Raw genomic sequence first — 20076 nt, forward strand, 5'->3', positions numbered from 1 at the left:
AAAAAATCATGAAAAGTACGGTAAGTGATCCTTTTATAAAAATTCTGTGTCAAACAGAAAAAGAAAAATTACAGCCATTGTTTCAACTCTTCAACTTAGTGGTTCAGCGAGATGAACCAGCGAGATGAACTTGGCTTATGATTTGTGTTTGGAAACTGAGTCTGCTATAAATTCAGATGATTTCAGAGAGTTGAAAGATTTCCCCCCAAAAAGTTTTTTTTCAGATGTTTTCAGTTTTCTAACTTTGTCTCAAACGCCTACAACTGAATCCAACACGCGGCTAAAGTCCAGGAGTGGAGTAACTGTGCTTTGTGACACGTGTTGTTCCACTAAAAACTACACTGAGCAGCATTGAACATTGCTCCTCCAGATGGCAAACAGAGGTAACTGTCTTAAAACCCGGAAGTCCTGTGTGACGGTGTTCAAATGTTTATTTGACAAGTTATTTTCCAATTTTGTTATTGTATTCGTTTGGCGTTTATTTTACATTAAACGCGTGTTTTAAATTAATAAATAATCGGAGAAATGTCACGTGTCGATGACGCGCAAGTAAACAATAAACGCTGAGCCAATCGCAGAGTGGCAGCGCGGTCAGCTGACCGACGCTTCCGGGATTGTGACGTCAAGTGTTGTGTGTTGTCAAAATGGAAGGACACGAACACCACCATCACTTCTCTCTGTGTTACTGCGATTTAATGAGGTAAGCTTCTCCTCACGAGCTTTCCCGCTTCATTCGTAAGGGGCTCGTCTCAAAGTAATACGTCTTTTCGGTAAAGTTCGGTAAAGTTCGGTGGTTTACGGCCTCGGCGTTGTCGCGTCTCCCCTCCCCTCCCTTACTTCCCTCCTCCCCTTCCCCTGCAGGTTGTTGTGGTCCCTGGTCGTGCCCTGCGTCTACCTCAGCCTGGTCCTGACCCTCATCCTGGTGCTGCTCCTGCTGGGGGCCCGGATGTGGCTGCGGGGCCGCCGCAAGGCCCGCCGGGCTCAGGACGGCGGCCCCGCGGTGGCTTTCTTCCACCCGTACTGCAACGCCGGAGGAGGCGGGGAGCGGGTCCTCTGGTGCGCCCTGAGGACTCTCATGAACCGGTACAGGGGACTCTGCTGCCGGACTGCACCTGTTGACACTGTGTGGACAGCATGTGGTTTCTTTACACTCTATCTTTAGTTATAAACTGATTAAGATTACTAATATAACATATAGTCTACACACAAACTATGATCTCACATTATATAGAAAGGTGGTTCTCAAATGGGGGTACTTGAAGGCACCTCAGTGGGTTCTTGAGATTTTTATATATATATATACGTAATGAGATTAATTAAATGAGATCTTAATTCTGTAGCAATAGTTGTTAAACATATATAGAGTTATTGATTGATTTATTTTTATTTACTAGAAAATAGTTTAAATATGGTGAAAAATACTCGTCACAATTCCCCAGAGATTTTGTACTTTGTAAATATTCAGTTTACTATCAAATATGACATGATAAATATAGCTAAAACCTGTAATTTGGTGTATCTTATATTTAACACATTATACATATACATTAATTCACAAATAGTTTCAGTTCAAGCTTCATAAAGATATGTTTTCCCCAGTTTGGTGTCAAAGAACCCAACACGAGCCAGAACTGGATCTCACTAATGCTCTCGTGTTTTAAGGGGATGAAACCACAGCAGCAGGTTGGTGGAAAGACGAAAACCAGGAACTGATTTCATGTTTTCCTCTCATCTCTGCAGATACCCCGGCATCTCCTTCGTGGTCTACACTGGAGACCAGGGTGTGACCGGCCCGCAGATTCTGGAAGGAGCCCGACAGCGTTTCAACATCACGCTGCCTCGTCCTCCCACCTTCATCTTCCTGCAGAACCGCTCCCTGGTGGAGGCCAGTTTTTACCCACACTTCACCCTGCTGGGTCAGAGCGTCGGCTCCATGATCCTCGGTAAGGCCGCGGCGCAACCCGTGACTTGTAGTGCATTAGTTTTAAATGGACGTTGTGAGTGAAAAGTACACTAACGCTGTGTGATGGTTGCAGGCTGGGAGGCGCTGGCGGCCTTCGTCCCCGACCTGTACGTGGACTCGATGGGCTACGCCTTCACCCTGCCCATCTTCCGTTACCTGGGAGGCTGCAAGGCGGCGAGCTACGTTCACTATCCCACCGTCAGCACCGACATGCTGTCTGTGATCACGGAGAGGAACCCCAGGTTCAACAACGCCGACTTCATCTCCGGAAACCCCGTGCTGAGCGCAGTCAAGGTGGTTTACTACTGCTACTTTGCCCTGCTGTACGGCATGGTCGGCTCCTGCAGCGACGTCGTCATGGTGAACTCCACCTGGACGCTGGGACACATCCTGTCTCTGTGGCGCTCCCCGAGCCGCACCAGCACCGTCTACCCGCCCTGCGATGTCAGGGCCTTCCTGGACCACCCGCTGGAGGAGGTGGAGGAGGCTGCGAAGGAGGAGGAGGAAGATAAAGAGGAAGGGGAGGAGGGCTGGGAGGAGCTCGGACCGGAGCTGGTAAGTGAAGAGGAAGGAGGTGGGGACAGGAAGTGCCACTCCATCGTGTCGGTGGGTCAGTTCCGACCAGAGAAGGACCACCGTCTGCAGATTCGGGCATTTCACAAACTGCTGGACGGGAAAAAGGAGCAGCCTGGGGGGCGGGAGTCTCTGCGGCTCGTGCTGATTGGCGGATGCAGGAACCAGGAGGATGAGGAGCGGGTGCTGATGCTGCGGGGCCTCTGCCAGGAGCTGGGTGTGACCGACCGCGTCGACTTCAAGCTCAACGTGCCCTTCGAGGAGCTGAAGAGAGAGCTGGTGGACGCCACTATTGGTCTGCACACCATGTGGAACGAACACTTTGGTATCGGTGAGGACAACGCACCACGCACAACCCACAAACAATTTCACTGAACATAGTATTTAAAAAAACTACACTTTATTGTTAATTTATTCCTTAGTTGCTTTGAAGGTCTCCCCGAACATGTTTTTAAGAGATACAACACTTTTTTTTTTTTAATGATTATCTCCTTCTCCTCCGTCATTGAAAAGTCCAGAATGTATGACGATGCATAAGTTCAACACGAGACGGCTTCAGGTTTCTACGTCACACGTGTGACATGAAATAATCCATTGACGTTTGGAAAAAGGGAAATTATGAAAACTGGGAAAATGGTGTTGTGAAGTAAAAACAGACTTTTGAAGAAAAAAAAACAAACTATATATATATATATATATATATATATATATATATATATATATATGACTGTACATGATGTATCCTACATTGATGTTGTTTAGCACACTAAACATTACACCCTAAATATTGTTGCATGTTAACTTACTCCATTTAAAAATGTTACATGTTACTGTTAGCCATTTAAACAATATTATAATACAGGACAAATTCTTAAGTGTTCATCTTTGAAAGGTTACAGATGTTTACTAATTTGATAGTTGCTTTCTTTTACTTAAGTTTGTCTTTCACCAAAATATCTACTGGACCCATTCCCTATTTCTGACCATGTTTGTGTCTCTCGGTCTCTGTCTGTCTCCAGGTGTGGTGGAGTGTATGGCTGCAGGCACCATCGTCCTTGCTCATAAGTCTGGAGGTCCGAAGCTGGACATCGTGGTGCCGTACGAGGGCGGGCAGACGGGCTTCCTGGCCGACAGCGAGGACAGCTACGCCGCTGCCATGGAAGCCATCTTGGCGCTGTCTCCGTCGGCCAGACTGGAGATCCGACACAACGCCCGACGCTCCGTGGAGCGATTCTCTGACCAAGAGTTTGAGGCTTGTTTCCTCGCTGCCATGGAGTCTCTGATGCGACAGCTGGAGCTATGAAGAGGAACAGACGAGGCCCGGAGTCCAGTAGGGACCAGGACTTGTGGAGGATATGTGGGGTGAAACAGGGAGTCAGATCCATGTTTAAAACAAGCTAAGCTTCCGACGCCGCGTGCGACATAGTGTCTCGGTCCTCATTTAAAATAATAGAAAACGGAGCCGACATTGTTACCTTCCTGGTGGACACCAACAGATAAACCTGTCTTTCTTATCCGCTGCAATAACGCAAAAAATAAATACAAAAACAAACATTCCCAGTGACTTTGCATGTGCGAACATAAAAGTCACATTATGGTCACCATTTAAACGATCAATGTTGATGTGACGTTGGCTGAGAAAAGAACTCGAGCTTCAGGAAACCTTTAGTCACATCACTCCAAGTGAGAAGTTAGATTTACTCGAGGGAATCTAGCAGTTTCCCCCCCATTTTTCTGTCTTTGTGCTAAGCTAAGCCAAATAAATACATACTGGATGTATCACTGGATGCACAAACATTTAACTTATGAGTCTTCTCATGTGACCAGGAAGCATATTTCCCAAAAATGTTCCTTTTTAAGGCGTTTGATTTGTTAAGTTACGTTCCAAACAGCTTTGTGTGCGACACCAGTGATGGTTGTTAATGTTTTCTGGTGTGACTTTTGACTTATAATTTATTCATGATGAGGTTTTCATCTGTTTTCCAGTTACTGAATGATTATTAAATATATGTCAAGGGGTTTGAGATTATTATTATCTTTAATCATATTTTTTCTCACGAAGTTGCCAAAATGAAGACTTTTGTTTTTTTTGTGTTTCTGTGCATGTTAACAGAGCACTTAAAAAGAGTTTGGGTTAAGATGTTGGCCAAATATCTAATTTAAATGTTCACTTCCTGCATTCCTGTTTGTAACGACTTCACGAAGATATTATACTGTGTGAAACATTAAAAATCTTTATTTCAAAGAGGCATTGTTACTATTTAAGTATGTCCATGTCAAGAAGAAGAGAAACTGAAGTTCCACTTAAACAATACTGCAATAAACGCCAAACACTTCATAGAAACTGTTTGTGCTGCCAACCTGTGGCAAGAAGCAAAAGTACAAACAGTTCTGTTAATAGAGAATAACTTCTGCAGCAAAATGAAGAATAACAATCAATCCTATGAAAAGGCAGAGAGCAACAATAAATCAAACACGATTTCCTCCTGTTTCTTTGATTAAAAACTACAGTGACAAACTGTTTTGGGAAATTATTGAGCTTTTATTTTTGTTTTGAAATAATCGTGTCGAGTTTTACGTCTTCAGTAGGAACCAATTAGTCGAGAGCTAAAAGCTTTGTCTCAAGTATCGAGAAACAAACTAACACATTGTTAGTTTTGGTCTTGACCGGCTGAACTTCTCCCTCAAGCTCTCTTGTCATGAATTTTCTAGACGAAATAGTGCAGCAGGTGCAAACATCAGCTCTGTGTGAAACGATGAGGAGAACGTAACCTTCCTTATATTAATACATGAAAAATAAATATCCTATTTTCATAATTTCAGCTTGGACTAAAGCTATTTTAATTAATGACTTCATCTGATGGTGTCCTCTTCTTCATATATGGATATGAATGAATGGATAATTATCTCCACTTGCTGTTTATCGCCATCAACCAATGAACTCATATTCACACAACTGTAGTGGATGGAAATGCAAGTTAATTTGCCTTTACTTGAGCCTATTTCAGCCAATATAGTGGCAATTTGCACTTTATGTAACAAACAAATGCATCTCCTCCCCCATAAAACATTTGCAAAGCTGAATTTAGTGTTTTAGTTACTGCCGTCTGGTATTTTAAATGAATCTTCGTGAGCACTCAGGTCGTATGCTGCTGCTTATTTGAAGTCGTGTGCTCGGACTGACCGTCACATTCTTCGGGCTCAGTCGGAACGACGTCCGCACAGAAATCTCCAACATCCCCTTGGGTCTGTCGCGAGTCTTCACCGCTCACTTCTCGTCCAACCTGGGTCTTGTTCATCTCTTCACCATCATCATCATCCACATCATCCTCCGCCGCCCTCTCCTCTTTTCGCTCCGCCTCGTCCAAACTGGCGTCGTCCATCACAAACAGGTTCCTCATGGAGTCTGCCACAGCTTCTCTCAGCTCGTCCTCCGACTCCTCAAAGTTGCTGGCGAGAAAAAAGGAAATTAAAAAGATCAGCAACTAAAAACATGTTGGTAAGTAATGACGAGGAAGGTCAGGATGCTCTTCAGTTACATATACAGATACTGCAGCAAAAAAAAAGCAAGATTACTTTTGTTCCCCTGTACTTTCATGTGTTGTCCATCCAAATTCACACCTTACGGGCAATTTAGCATCATCAACTAATCTCTCTGGCCTGTGGGAGGAAGCCCACGCTGAGATAACATGCAGACATGCACACAGCAGATACACAACTAAAGCATGTGTGTAAAAATGAGAGGATATTCTATCAGTATATCATTTGCTCGCTCACACTAATTACAGTGTTGTTCTATAATTATGTTCATAAGGAACTAAGAGGTAAAGAGAGCAGCGAACAGACGGGAGTGTTACTTACGTGTCGTCATCATCTGACCTCGGCTCCAGGCGATCTTTATCCATCTCCACATCAGACTCCTCTTCTTCTTCCTCCTTCTTCATCTCTTCTTCTGCTGTGTCTTTCTCTGGCTCTAAATCTGAGCACAGTTCAGTATGTCAGAATTTGTGATAAAACCTCATGTTGTCTGTCCATGTTGTCAGATAAATTATTTAACTGAACACCTCTTCATTCTAGTAGATATTCACTAATATTCATGTCAGTGACTGGGGGTTCACTCCGCTGCTGTGTTCACTGTTGATGAGTCAGATGTGAGAGCATAAAGTCTGACCTGCATTCACTGAGTCCACAGTTGATGATGTGAGTTCGGCCTGAGCGAGGGCGTTCAGCAGGGTGTTGGGGGGGTCGTTGACCCACTGCCTGCGACCGGACGCCTCCTCACCTAAAGGAGGGGGCGGGATCGGGACACAAACTTGGTCCTACATACCACATTGTCATGGTGGAGAATTCATACACAGTGATTTTAAAGCTCTACGTGATAACTAGACACAATAAACTGAACAAAAAGTCAGAGTTCACAACTTCTGCTAAGGTGAATTTGGTTTTACAGTCTTTATGCTATGCTAAGCTAAGCTAACCATATCCTGGCAGTAGAATCGTATTTGACGCACAGCCATAAGTGTGCTACTAATCTCAAAATCTAACTCTCAGAGAGAATGCGAATAAAAATATTTGTAAAATGTCAAAAATATTCCTTAAAACTGAGAGAAGAAGACAAGAATAGCATAGAAAACTTAGGAAAATGAACTTTAAATATGTGAAACCTATTGTAAACAGTGAAATATAGTGAGACGAGATGAGTTGATGAGCTGCTTTTATTGCTAACTAATAATAACTAAAAGTTAACATGTATGATTTGATAAATTGTTTCGGCCTGTTTATTCTCAGATGTTTAGCAGGTGTACTGCACCTCGTTCACCCTCGGCAGCGGTGCTGGAGGCAGAGTTCACGTCCATGTTTGCGAGTGCGTCCAGCAAAGTCTGTGGAGTCCTCTGGCTCCACCCTCTCCTGCCATCCGACCAATCTCTGAGCTTCAACTCCTCTCCATCCTGGAAGCTCATCGTCTGGTTCAGAGGGTCCACTTCCTGATCGGAGAATCAGGAACAGAACGAGAAAGAGTCAAAGTGAAGAAAAGGAGCTGTGAAGAAGAGACAGAGAGAGTTGTGACTTACCTCCTCCTTCATTTGTCTTCCATCACCCAATGTATCCTCTTTTTTCTCACTTCCCTCCTCTTTCTCCTTCTCTGCACTCTTTTTCATGCCTTCCTCATCTAACCAGATCTCAAACATGATTCCTTTCTGCAAAAAAGTTATAAACAAAACAAGCAAACAACAATAAAACTCATCTTTTTGTCAAATGTACTGTTCTCTTTCAACAAAATCTGGACCACACGATGATGTACATTCAGCCGGTGTGACTCACCGCCTTTGTGACTTTGGGTAGTCAACCGTGATTAGAAGCTGTAATGCCAAAACTCAAAGACAGATCTAACTCATGTAAAGAGATCAGCTCTGGTCTTTCGTTTAGTCACCTTGTCTTTGTGTTTTCTCTCCAGCGCTCTCCTCTGATCTGTGTTCTCCTCTCTGATCTGCCTCAGAGCTGCATCCATGTCCTGCAGGAAGGACATGCTATTTGAGAATAATACATCTGTCTTCTGTTGAGACCTCATGTGATGAACATGACCCGTGTAGTTTATTCTGAAACATGTCATATCGCTAGTGAGTAACTGCATGACGGGAGGAAAAAAAAACAGACGGCATTCAAAGTAACGAAGGAAAATGTCACCAAGGTCTTTGCTGTTATTTATGGATTGTAGATGCTGCTTACCAACATGTTTACTGACTGGAGCATAAAAACATTGTATTCAGAATAAGAGATTTCCTGCGAGTATTCACCTGTGCAGGTGGAGCTCTCTGCTGCTCAGGTTCAGGGTCTCTGGGCTTCTCCACCATGAAGGTTACATGATTGTGTTGTAGCTGAGGCTGACAAATGAACATATATTCATGTTGTACTCTCATTATTCATGCTGAAAATCATGCTCTATGGAGGGATGACAGCGCTGCAGGGATGCAGACTGTCCTCTACGTCTCCGTAATATCAGACATAAAAATGTTCTCTCCGCTGTTCTGGAACCTGAAGTTTTTGTGTACCTCTACTTCAGCTCTCAGCCTCATCTGTCTCATCTCCTGGTGATACTGCTGTCTGATGAGATCCAGCTGATGCAGGTACTCCTGCACAATGCACACACACACCCCATATTTTCTGTGAAACACACATTTAAGCATGAAAATTGTTCGACTATTTTGAATTGTTTTGCAAAGCACAACCCTCCTCCAACACATTCAGTCTTGAGTAAATCATCGAAAAACAAAAAAAAAGTCTCAACTCAGGAACTATAGAGCTGTTCCTTCACTTTAATGACTGGTGTGTCTCTTGTGTGTCCTACCTGCTGTCCCACCTGCCTCCTGTCCTGAGGTTCATGTTGTGGTTCAGGTCGCACTTCCTGCTCCTGACCACCGGGCTTCCTGTTGCTCTCGGCTGTACACGGACGCAGACCCTGATGGTCAGAAAGTAAAAGGTCTGTTAGATCTGCAGTGGAGCTTGGCATCAGTTTATTATGTTACTTTGTTGTGTATATTCTCTACAAAGTGACGTTACATTTATTTTTTCAATGGTAGAGTTTTTAATATTTGTTAAAAGCATGTGTGAGTGACATGAGCTTCATGCTACCAGCTGTTGCTCTGCTCTCAGCTTGTACTGGTTGGCCTCGTGTCTCCTCTGCAGGTATTCATTACGAGCTGCAGCCACACTGACAAACGGATGAGGGGTTGGAAACAGAGACGCGCTTCATATTGTTAAGAATACAATGTGACTGGTTTTGACCAGAATCCATTGTGACAACACTTTACAAGTTAATTATGTTGGAAACACAATATCATCTCCAAAAAACAAGCTAAAACAACATTGTTAACTTAAAGCGTTCAACATTTTGGGAATGAATGTACGGTAAATGAGTAGCTACATATTTAGCTTAGCATAGCGGAAAGTCTGTAAACTAAGCTAAGTTTCCTACTTAACCAACAGAAGAGGGGCATCCAACTTCTCATCCAACTTGTAGCAGGAAAACAAATAAGTGTATTTTCCAAAATGTCAAACAATTTATTTAAATTAATGTGAATAAGCAGCAAGATGTATGGCTGATGAGCTTGCTTGGAAGATGAAAATCCGACTAAATGCACCTATAATCTATTATGGTGGTATTCTGTTGAGCTGAAACAATAAGTTAATGAACAGAACAATGCTACGTTTTGATATTTGGAGTCATTTTTAAAGCAAAAATGCCAAACCTTAGGTTCAGCTTCTCAAATATAAAGATTGTTGTTCTCTTATTTTATAGTAAATTAAATATATTTGAGTTTTGGACTGCTGATCGAACAAAATAAGATGTCTGAATACATCTCCTGGGATTAAGCGACATTGGCGGAAAATTCAGCTGAGAAAATAATCCACAGATTAATAAATAAAGAGTAGAATTGTCAGTTGTAGCACTGGTTAAATGAATACTCACAGCTGGTATGGTTCCACAGTGTGGTCTTCACATCGCTCCTTCTCTCTCTCCTGAGGAGGAGGAGGAAGAGAAGGAAAAGGAGGAGGAAGGACATCTTCCTTGTCCCTCCTCTGAAAGGCGTCCAGCTGGGCGTAGTGGTGATGGTAGTGGCCGACTGGCTTCTGTTCATTAAACCTGCATCAGTAATAGTTTTAGGTCAAAGTCCACCTCTGAAGCTCGTTGAGAAGTCGCAACATGACTGATAGCTGAGGAAGATTTGTGTTCACGGAGGAAAAAGCTTCATTGTAAGACAGTCGACCTCGTTCACCTTTGGTTCTGCCGCCCTTCAGCTTCTCTGTCTGCAGCTCTCTGATGAAGAGGCTGCAATCACAACCAAATGAAGTATTACAAGAATAGAAAAAATTGACCATTAATATTATATTTTCTTTTATTAATATTACTTTGTAGTGGGCAGGAGTGTAGACTCTGAGTGGGACTTTCCAGTCGGGTCTGGCAGGCTGTCTCTTCCCGGTGGCTCCGGGCCTCTCTGCTGCTCTGGACTTCTGTTTGTTCTCTGGATAACAGGAACGTCTCAAGTTAGAAAAGCAAAGCACGTAAACAAGCTGTTTATCAATAGATAATGGTGTAACTTTGAATGTTGTCTCCTGTCGGTGACGTACATTTACTTTAGTACTTGTTACTGCACTACATTTATCTAATAGCTTTAGTTAAAGTAACTTCCTGTCTAGTGAAAAACATGTGCCTCCGGATGTGTTGATTGTGAATTTTTCTGATGAACTGAAGATGTTCCTCTATGCTGAGAAAACTCTTCTTCCTCTTAAGCCACATGAACAATTAAAAAAGTATCTTGGATTAGATGTGAAGCACATCAATACAAATCTGAAAAAAGACCTGTTTTTCTTATCTCATGACACTTTTTTTTTTAGAGAATTGTGGTTCTGATCTTATAGAATATGATGTATTGATGGAGAGTAAACTACTCAACAACTCTGGCTGCTTGCATACTTGTATTTCACATGTGCACCCATAGGTGGCATGAGTTGTCTGTTTAGTACTGCTCTTCCTGCTCTTGTTCCTTTGTCTGAAAATGTTTGAAAATGCCTCCCCAAAAAACCTGCTAAAAAATTGAATAAACACTTTTAAGTTCACAAAAAAGACATGCAAGACACGAAATTGGTAATAACATCATAATGAGACACTATGAGCTGCCAGTTCAGGGATGAAGGATGAAGACACTTGAGTTAGGTAACCATTGAGAAGCAGCCCAGCAAGTATAAACAGGCACTCCTTCTGTGATTTAAGACTTTAATATCGGATGTTACCAAAACACAAAGCGTGTCCAGATGTGACACGATCACAATCAGTCCAATCGGCATCGCTGAGCCCAGCAGGGACACGACCGAGGACAGAATCGAGTTTCCCTTCAGTTTATCAGACGTGTTGAAGGACGGCAGCTGGAGCCAAGCCAGCAGCAACAATCAGACTGAACTGGTGTCAGTGAACGACCACTGGGTGGCGCCAGAATCCAGATTCAACAAATCTTATGAGAACAGCATATTCAGTATATGATAATTTGAGATAAAACTAGACTTCATATAAGTCATATAAGGTCACATAAGAGAGAGGACGTTCCTATTGGCTGTTCTACAAATGCGGATGCACGTGCAAGATTTTTTTATTATGATATTTCAGCAGGGTACCAAAAATACACTGCTTACCCCAGATGTTAAGATTCAGTTTCTGTCACTGCTGTTGCGGTTGTTGTTATCTGCGTTACATTTGTGTCCGAGAAATGTACCTGCAGCTCCTGCTCTTGTTTTAGCCGCCTGAGACGCTGGAGCTCTGTTTCGATGCAGCACTGTGTGGCTGAACTCCTCCTGCATCACCTGCACGCACAGTAAACCACACACAGACAGACACACACACATCAGAGGAACCCTCACTCATGGGAACAAACAATGGCCACGTAGATTCAAATATTGTCAGCAACTGAATCCATACATTTTACATTTAAATACCACTACAATACAACTACATCCATCGTTTTTCTCACCTGGGGATCCAGGTGTTTGCTGATGTGCTTCTCCAGGAAGGGACGCCTGAGGACGGAGCTGACCGAGGGTCGGTCCCGGGGGTTGACCTGATAAACAATGTGAGTGTGTTTATGTGTATATGACGTATATGTCAATACTAAAAGTGAAGACAAACAGTGAAGAGCAGCATCATTCACAGAAAATGCTTTTAAAATGATTTAATGAATTGATAAATATTTGTGCAGTCCAATAACAAAACTCTTCACAAGTGACAAAATTGATTTCCAACAGTGTCACTTATTTTCTGTATAATATGAATCTCTATAAATGACTTACTTGGTTATGAGACATTTACTTTCTATACATTGAAGGTCATTTTCGTAGATGTGAAACATGACCCGTGTAGTTTAGATGTGAAATCTGTTTAAACGCTTCTGTAAACATCTGTTTATATATTTCCGCTGGCAGCTGCAATAATCAACAGTCTTCATGCTGCAGTATGTTTCATCTGCCTGAATGTCTAAAGTAGACAATGGAGGCTTCCTTATGTGCCACTCAGGCTGAAATCCTGAACAGCTGCTCAAACAGTTTCCTGACATTCTGACGTTCGCACTTTCCTCTTCAAATGTACTTGTTTTGCACTTTGAACTCAGCCGGGGATTAAAGGAAGGAAGAATGTGTCTGGCAAATTGTAAAACTGGCGGACGACCCTGAACCATGGAAAAACACGATTCTTTATGGTTTCTGAAGTCTACAGACAAATCATACAAACTTACTTACATACTTCTACACTGTGCACCCACTGACAGGAATGCTGGGAGTTGAAGTTCAAGATTCCTCCTCAGGGTTCAAGTCAGAGTCCTCAGAGTTCCAGTTAGAGTCATAAGGGTGAAAGTCTGAGACATCAGGGTGCAAGTCTGAGTCATCAGTGTTCAGGTAACATCTGTGCAGAATCACTGACACTGATGTTCACGTCACAATGTAAGTGAGTTCAAATTTGTGTCATCAATGTTCAAGTCCAGGTTTAGTCACAAGTGCTGATCTGTTGTTACGAAGGCCTAAATTATGCTTGATGTACCTCGTATCCACACACTGTAAAGATAAAAGGTGTGTTAAGAGCATCTGACCTTGAAGAGTTGGGTGACCAGCAGGCGAAGGTCATAGGAGTAGCGGCTGGGCACCGGGTTGTAGCTCCCCCTGCAAATTTTACTGACCAGCTGCCGCAGACTGCTGCCCTCAAACTGCAGGAGAAGACAGTTGGAAAGCAACACACACATATATGGACATATAGATATTGAATGAGTGGAATCAAATAATCAAGATACTTATTTGCTGACTAATATGCAATAAAAATAATCATTAGTTGCAGCAATATTTGTGTGCTCAATTTGCTCTGTAAGTGCCGAGCTGTTTGTGTGGGTGTGTGTGCTGGGTGTGGTGCAACTTACTGGATGCCTCAGGGTGCAGAGTTCATACAAGACGCAGCCCAGAGACCAGATATCCCTGGAGAGAGGACACACATGCACACAGTCTGACATTAATTTAACTTTAATCATTTCATAATTCCCTGCTTTGTTCTATCGCCCCCAGATGTGTTCCCAGAATCAGGGATTGAATTTATGAAGTAACCATGATGCACTATTTGTGCGTCTTGTGTAACTCAACATATTTCGTGTTGAAACAGGAAGCTGGGGCCGGGCCTGACATTACAACCCGTCCCCCTGAGCTAAAGTCATAAACACCAGAAACAAAACCATAATGTACAAAATCCAGAACAGTGATGCCGAGAGAAACATTTTTAGTGTCAATGTTTTCAATCATTTTGGAGTTTTCAAGATTTATTATCTCTTTTTCTATTGAGTTTAGAATTAAGTTTGGGTGAAGGTGTGTATTTTGTAAATGTGGGTCTCACAAGTGGAGCAATTCAAATATGTGAGTGTGAGTGTGGGAAAGAGGATGTAACTTTGATCAAAACAAGAGTGCAGAAAAGAACATGTGTATAAATAGAGAGAGACAGAAAGAGAGAGAGAGAGAGAGAGAGAGAGAGAGAGAGAGAGAGAGAGAGAGAGAGAGAGAGAGAGAGAGAGAGAGAGAGAGATGGTAAAAAAAGATAATCATTTTGCATGTGTGTATTTGCTGTTTCCTGTTAGTGAGTGAGTGTGTGTGTGTGTGTGTGTGTGTGTGTGTGTGTGTGTGTGTGTGTGTGTGTGTGTGTGTGTGTTTACATGATGGAAAAAATGAACCCCCCTGAGTGAATGTGCTACAGAGCAACAAGATGATAACAGTGTGATTGCAGAAGCATTCGTTTCTGTCTCCAGCACAAGGTTGAGGTCTTCAACCCGCTACAACTTCAGCTGCAGCAGAAAACACACCACAAAAAAAACATTCACAGTGCAATTGAAACTTTGAGTGGTTTGTTTCAGCCAACACTATAACGAGTATCAGAATGTCAAGCAGTCAAAATGAATCTCCTTGTTGGTTCTTTAAATGACAATTTTCAGGAACATACATTAACAAAATAGAAAATATAGTTTTTTCATAACAGTCAAACTGCAACTTCGGGAAACTGCTGAAAATTCCAAATACGTAAACTTAATAAAGAGAAAGAAGAAGTAGGACAACAGTACATTAATATACACTTAAAATGTCCTCATATCTGCTTATAACTGCATTATATTGTGTTCTTTAATAATTAAATGTGTGGATACTGCTTCTAAATGCTGAATTGGTTACAGTGTATATTTGTGGTGCATTGAAGGAAGCAAAACAATGATGTATTCATTTTCTAAGCACACATTAAGTTTTCTCAAGTGTCCCAATCAAAGTGTTGATTAATTGAGTACACACACTCACATCATTATACTTATTATACCCATACATTTAAGCCACATAAGCTTCACATTTAAGTCTCAAGCCAAAACAAACAAAGGGACACAGTTCTGTTATTATTTATGCTCACGGTGATGTACAGAACTACAGATTTTTCTGTCCAAGTCCGGCCCTGATTTTTGTTTTTTATTGTATAAACTACCACCACCGTCACTTATTGCAGAGTAAAAACCTGGTTCCATCCGTACGTCTTGTTGTTGTAGGGTCGATTCTCGCAGATCTCCGGGGAGAGGTAGTACGGTGTCCCAACACAAGTTCTGGCCAGCTCCATGGTGCTGCACAGCACAGGCATAAAGTCACACAAAATGTAAAATCAATCCTTCTATTCATTCCAAATATTAACTGACCCATTCCTGACACGCGAACAGAGCTAAAAACATGGGGCAACATCATTTCACTGGCTGGTTGGGGTGAAGCTAGTTTCAACTACTATATATATTGTTCTGTAGTTTAGGCCAGTGGTTCCAGACCTAGGGGGCGGGGCCCCTCCAAATGATCACCAAATAAATCTGAGTGGTCTTGAGGTGATTGGTTTGAGAAGAAAGAAGAAGAAACTAAGTTTTGGTCCACAAATCTGTTTTAAGTTTCTGGACTTCGCTCTCATCTGTTTTTACGTGAAATATTAATAGTTTTACTCATTTGTGGAACTGACAACAACTCAGATACATCTGAAACACATCAAAGGGATCAAATTAGACACTGATTGCTTGTGACGGGTTACAAGTAAAGACAGTTGTGAATCCTTAATATAATCTCTATTTTTTTTTAAAAAGGATTGTATTTCATAGTATTGAAATAATACATATAAATATGTTCCTGTGTTTTCAGTCCCGCAGGCTGACCATTATTTCCACAACATGTGTGTTTACATGTCCCGGTCGACAGTTTGTGGAATGATAATGACTCGTTTGGAGGTCTTCCATGTGTTACAGAGCCCTCAGGGATAAACAGCTGCACTGTGTGTGTGTGTGTGTGTGTGTGTGTGTGTGTGTGTGTGTGTGTGAAGATGACACTGACTTACTTATTCAACATTCTTGCGATTCCAAAGTCCCCTAGCTTTGCTTTCATCCCTCGGTTGGTTAGGAAGATATTCTGGAGCAGAGAGAGAGCAGGAAAGAAAGTATGCCTGTGTTCCAGCAGAAAAACAGTGACTTTGCATGTATACCGTGTGTGTGTGTATGTGTGTGTGTGTGTGTGTGTGTGTGTGTAAACAGACATGATTGATGAAAGATAGTGATGGTCGTGAACAGAGACGTAGTCTCTGGTCAGTTATTCTGAGATTTGGCACACAGCAAGGTCTTTGTTTCCAAACAAAGCTGGAGCTTCGCACAGTTCAGCCTCACAATCCTCTGAACTCTGTCATGATTATGCTTGTTAATTAAAACGTTTCACCTCTGATGTTGTTTACCATGTACACGTTGTACTAGGAATGCATGAGGTAGAGTCTTGCAGGACACGAGGCTCAGTTGTCGGCCTGAGAGGTGACTGGAAAACGCTTCCAGCAGCAGCTGTGATCAGTGTGGATCCACGTCTCATAATATAAATATGCAGCTATATTTACACGGCACATTGCAGACAAAAAGATGTGAAAAAGTAAACAGTGCAAGACAGTTGTATTATTCTTGTCCCAAACTTTTTCATGTGAGGTTTATTTGTGTGAGAGTTTCAAGTCTGATAATCCAAACTTTCCTAACAGCACAAAGCTGTTGTAAGTGGCTTGTTTTGATGAGATAAATGTCACCTGTTGAGATTTGATCAATTGCATTATCGCCGTTTCGTCATTAGTCACGAGAACTTAAAGATGACAAACATTCTCTGGTTCCAACTTCTCAAATGTGAGGATTGGTCTGGTTTTGTCTGTTTCATATCAATGTCAGTTAAATATGTGTGGAGACTACACGAGTGTGCTGCTTTTGAAAGTGAATTAGGTGAGATTGAGTGAGTCAGATACCTGAGCTTTGATGTCTCTGTGAAGGATCTTCCTGTCGTGGATGTGTTTGAGGCCGAGGCAGATCTGAACAAACCAGTCCACGACCTGAGGATCAGTTTTACTCTGTGAGTGTTTGTTTAAGTTCAGTTATTGCATATTTAATGACAGAATCATCCTCAGCCCTCCAGAGGCCCACTAACCTGCTCCCCAGTGAAGAACACTCCTCTCTGTGTGTTTATTTTCTTCATCAGATCTCCTCCGTCACAGTACTCCATCACTATGTAAAGGCTGCCCCTCTCTATGCAAACACATAGAGCAAACAGCACCTACAGTATATTATGTTATTACGTATATTTAGACTTAACTATGTGTTCTCTAGAGCTGCACTCACCTTGAAAGGAGCTGATGAAGGCCACAATGTTCGGGTGTTTCATCTTTGACAGCAACGTCACTTCTTTCTTGGACGATTCCTTTTCCCTCTCTGACATCTGAGCAGTGAACACACATTTAATCCAACACTTTGACCCTCTACATGTGAGAATGAACACTAACCCAAAACAGCTGTCTTAAAACTGGTTTGAATAACAAACCTTTGAGTTTTTCGGAAACTTTGGATTCATTTGATATTTTGAGATGCCGAATAATTTCCTGTGTGGAACTTTTTTTTAAACAAATATTAAGTTGGTTTTGAGCGATCACAGCTTCTTGACTGTGAACTTGTGAAGTTGCAGTCTTATAATCTTACAGTCTTCTCTATGGTGTTATTTTATAACCATACATTCTAAAAATAATTTTATTCAGTGCAATATCAACTGTGGTTTTACCTGTCTGAGGTTGATCTGTTTGACCACACACTGTCTGTCTACACCTCCATCTTTTTGTTGAACAAGGAAGGCTTTACCAAACGCACCCTCTCCGATCTGACGGATGACCTCATAGTTGTTCATAACACCTGGAAGACCTGCAACAAGGAACACGATACAGTTTCTACACCAAAAATGTGAGAAGAGAAAGTTTGTTGCTTTTATAAAAAAAATGCAATGGCTGTAGAACAGTTGCAGAATGTCCTGTTGATTGACTAATCAGTTAATTGACTTACTGTTGCAGCTCTACAAGCAGATGGTTGAGGGAGGTGAGACAATATTGTTATTATTACCGTGAATAAAAAATGAGTCATTGGTGCTTCCTGTATAGCATTACATGTTGAAGCTCCAAGTGACGCTAACTTCTTTGCATAATGTAGATTAGTTTAATCTGCAACAGTATCAGAAGTATTGAAAGCTGTTTGAAAAAAAATAAATAGTGAATTTAAAGGTTACAAAATATCCCTCTGAGCAGATTAGAAGAAGAAAAAAATAACACGAGGTTTATAATTATTATTATCTGAGAAATTGTGACAACTTCCGGCGGAAGTAGCCCGTTGCCGTGGAGACGAATACACGGGCTACTAAGTTAGCTTCGATACAAATACAAGTTCAGTTTTCGGCAATAAAAAGCTCGTTTCCCCGTTTCGTGGCAGATAATAAGAGATATTCTTACCCTTTACAGAGTTGTCCTGTTCTGAGAAGTCACATAGTTCATTAAAAAAAGCGCTGGCAACGTCTTTAAACTAATGAAACGAAGTGTGAAGTATCTCCGGTCTGAATACTGTCTAAAAGAAACTGCCGTTTGTCAAGTACGGCAAGCGCAAAGGGGCAAACGCAGGGTATGCTGGGAGTTGTAGTCGTAGGAATTGTTTCTGCTCAGGTCGTCAATATGCTTTCCCCCCAGTATATTGATGAAATAAACATGAACATAAAGTCAGTTTATCACTGAAATACACCCTAAATAACTCAACAGCCAGCTAATAAAAACGTTGACACTACCATTGTTTCATATCATTTCAATAGTAGTCCCATTAATCTGAATTTACCTGTTAATTGATGACTAGTTAGTTGATTCCCAGAAAATTAAAGCTAGCCTAACCCTTCCTTTGTAAGTTGTAACATTTGTTCTCACTCTTATCAGGTCATTTTGACAAGTTTTCTTGGATTTGTTTTGATAAGTATAAACAACAAATCAAACACACAAACACACACAAGAGTGCAGAGATGATACGGATACATTCATCAGGATGAAGTTGGAGTGGATTGTGACTGTGCCTTAAATGAAGAACACACGATGAAGTGTCCTCAAGGGGCCCTTAAATTTGAGAAGATGCGATTCAGTGACATAAAGGCTGGCCTCGGTGCTAAAAAACCTTCTGCACTCTAATAGCCTTTTTAAAAAGAATCTGCCCCTTCCCCTCAGTCAGTCGGGATGATCTGTCACTATCTGCAGTCATCATCTCTCACCCGTTCACTCTGTAATCAGAACCAGAGGCTTCACTGCGACTGCAAAGACAAGTTCCTAATTTAAATACTTAGTTTGACAGCAGATGTTTGGTGCTTTATTCACAGTCACAGATCGTGTTGCCGTTGTCACATTTTAGCCATCACACCCCAGAATGACATGCCAGGAATCCAGTGAGAGAGAGTGTGTGTGTCTGTGTCTATGTGTGTGACTGTGGTGTCACTGTGTGTGTGAAGTTATTCATGGTGTACCGTATGTTACTCTATCTGAAAGAGTAGTGGAAATGTAGTGTAAGCATCTGCATACTATTTGCCTTATTAATACATTTATACATTTTTAGTCGTGCTAAGCTCGGCTAACTACATCATGAACCTATATCAGACCATACAGAGGTGAAACTGATATTCCTCTCACCTGATAGCGGACGACAGATAATTAACAAACATTTTTAATAGTCTGTCTGTCTTTACCTCTCACCTTTTCAACGATCAGCTTCATTAATCTTACCGCTGCAGAAACAGAAACAGACACACCAAACCACAAAGCAGAACAGAAATGGAGGGAGAAACAAACAAAAACAAACCAGGTTTAGAGCTTATTACATTTATTTAAAACCCAACACACACATTTTTTTTTATCTGGAAAACTGAGACCATTTGTAAATTAAAGGTTTGATGTCTTAAGTTTTTGAGTTTGTCCAACTAGTTTTCTCTTCCATTGCCCGAAATTGGAGTTGTTAGCACGCTTAAAAGTCAAATAATCCCAGGATGGCCAAAGTTATTGTATTAATTTAACCACCCATCTGTGTTTAAATATTATTGCAAGCAGATAAGCCAAAAGAAACTCGCAAACAAGGTAATATTTGTTGTACTTCATGTGTTGGGCCATT

General features: G+C 41.7%; 2 protein-coding genes across 3 annotated transcripts; one reads left to right on the top strand and one right to left on the bottom strand.

Annotated features, from left to right (window-relative positions):
* The first annotated feature begins 593 nt into the window (after positions 1–593).
* Positions 594–4781, top strand: LOC137782767 (GDP-Man:Man(3)GlcNAc(2)-PP-Dol alpha-1,2-mannosyltransferase-like). Its single transcript, XM_068572375.1, has 5 exons — positions 594–700; positions 862–1083; positions 1741–1943; positions 2037–2867; positions 3556–4781. Exons 1-5 carry the CDS (start codon positions 645–647, stop codon positions 3837–3839), a joined length of 1596 nt encoding a protein of 531 aa, XP_068428476.1. The 5' UTR covers positions 594–644; the 3' UTR covers positions 3840–4781.
* Positions 3265–18536, bottom strand: LOC137782766 (serine/threonine-protein kinase Nek5-like). Of its 2 annotated transcripts, XM_068572374.1 has the most exons (25): positions 18396–18536; positions 17681–17817; positions 17248–17344; positions 17057–17154; positions 16878–16961; positions 15948–16018; positions 15115–15201; positions 13486–13540; positions 13165–13278; positions 12058–12144; positions 11803–11890; positions 10445–10557; positions 10312–10364; positions 10005–10178; positions 9167–9245; positions 8883–8993; positions 8587–8667; positions 8332–8418; positions 7968–8048; positions 7609–7734; positions 7347–7521; positions 6708–6818; positions 6398–6515; positions 5721–5986; positions 3265–4897 (listed from the first exon to the last, which is right to left on the bottom strand). In XM_068572374.1, the coding sequence occupies exons 2-25, from the start codon at positions 17801–17803 to the stop codon at positions 4872–4874; spliced, it is 2505 nt and encodes an 834-aa protein (XP_068428475.1). In that variant the 5' UTR covers positions 17804–17817; positions 18396–18536; the 3' UTR covers positions 3265–4871. The 2 variants fall into 2 exon arrangements, with proteins under 2 accessions (XP_068428475.1, XP_068428474.1); XM_068572373.1 differs by lacking the exon at positions 3265–4897 and having other exon boundaries at positions 5058–5986.
* Between the last annotated feature and the right edge of the window lie 1540 nt (positions 18537–20076).

The sequence above is a fragment of the Clinocottus analis genome, unplaced genomic scaffold (genome assembly GCF_023055335.1).
Source record: "Clinocottus analis isolate CAN_PGR_092001 unplaced genomic scaffold, fCliAna1.0.p SCAF_12, whole genome shotgun sequence".
Lineage (NCBI taxonomy): Eukaryota > Metazoa > Chordata > Actinopteri > Perciformes > Cottidae > Clinocottus > Clinocottus analis.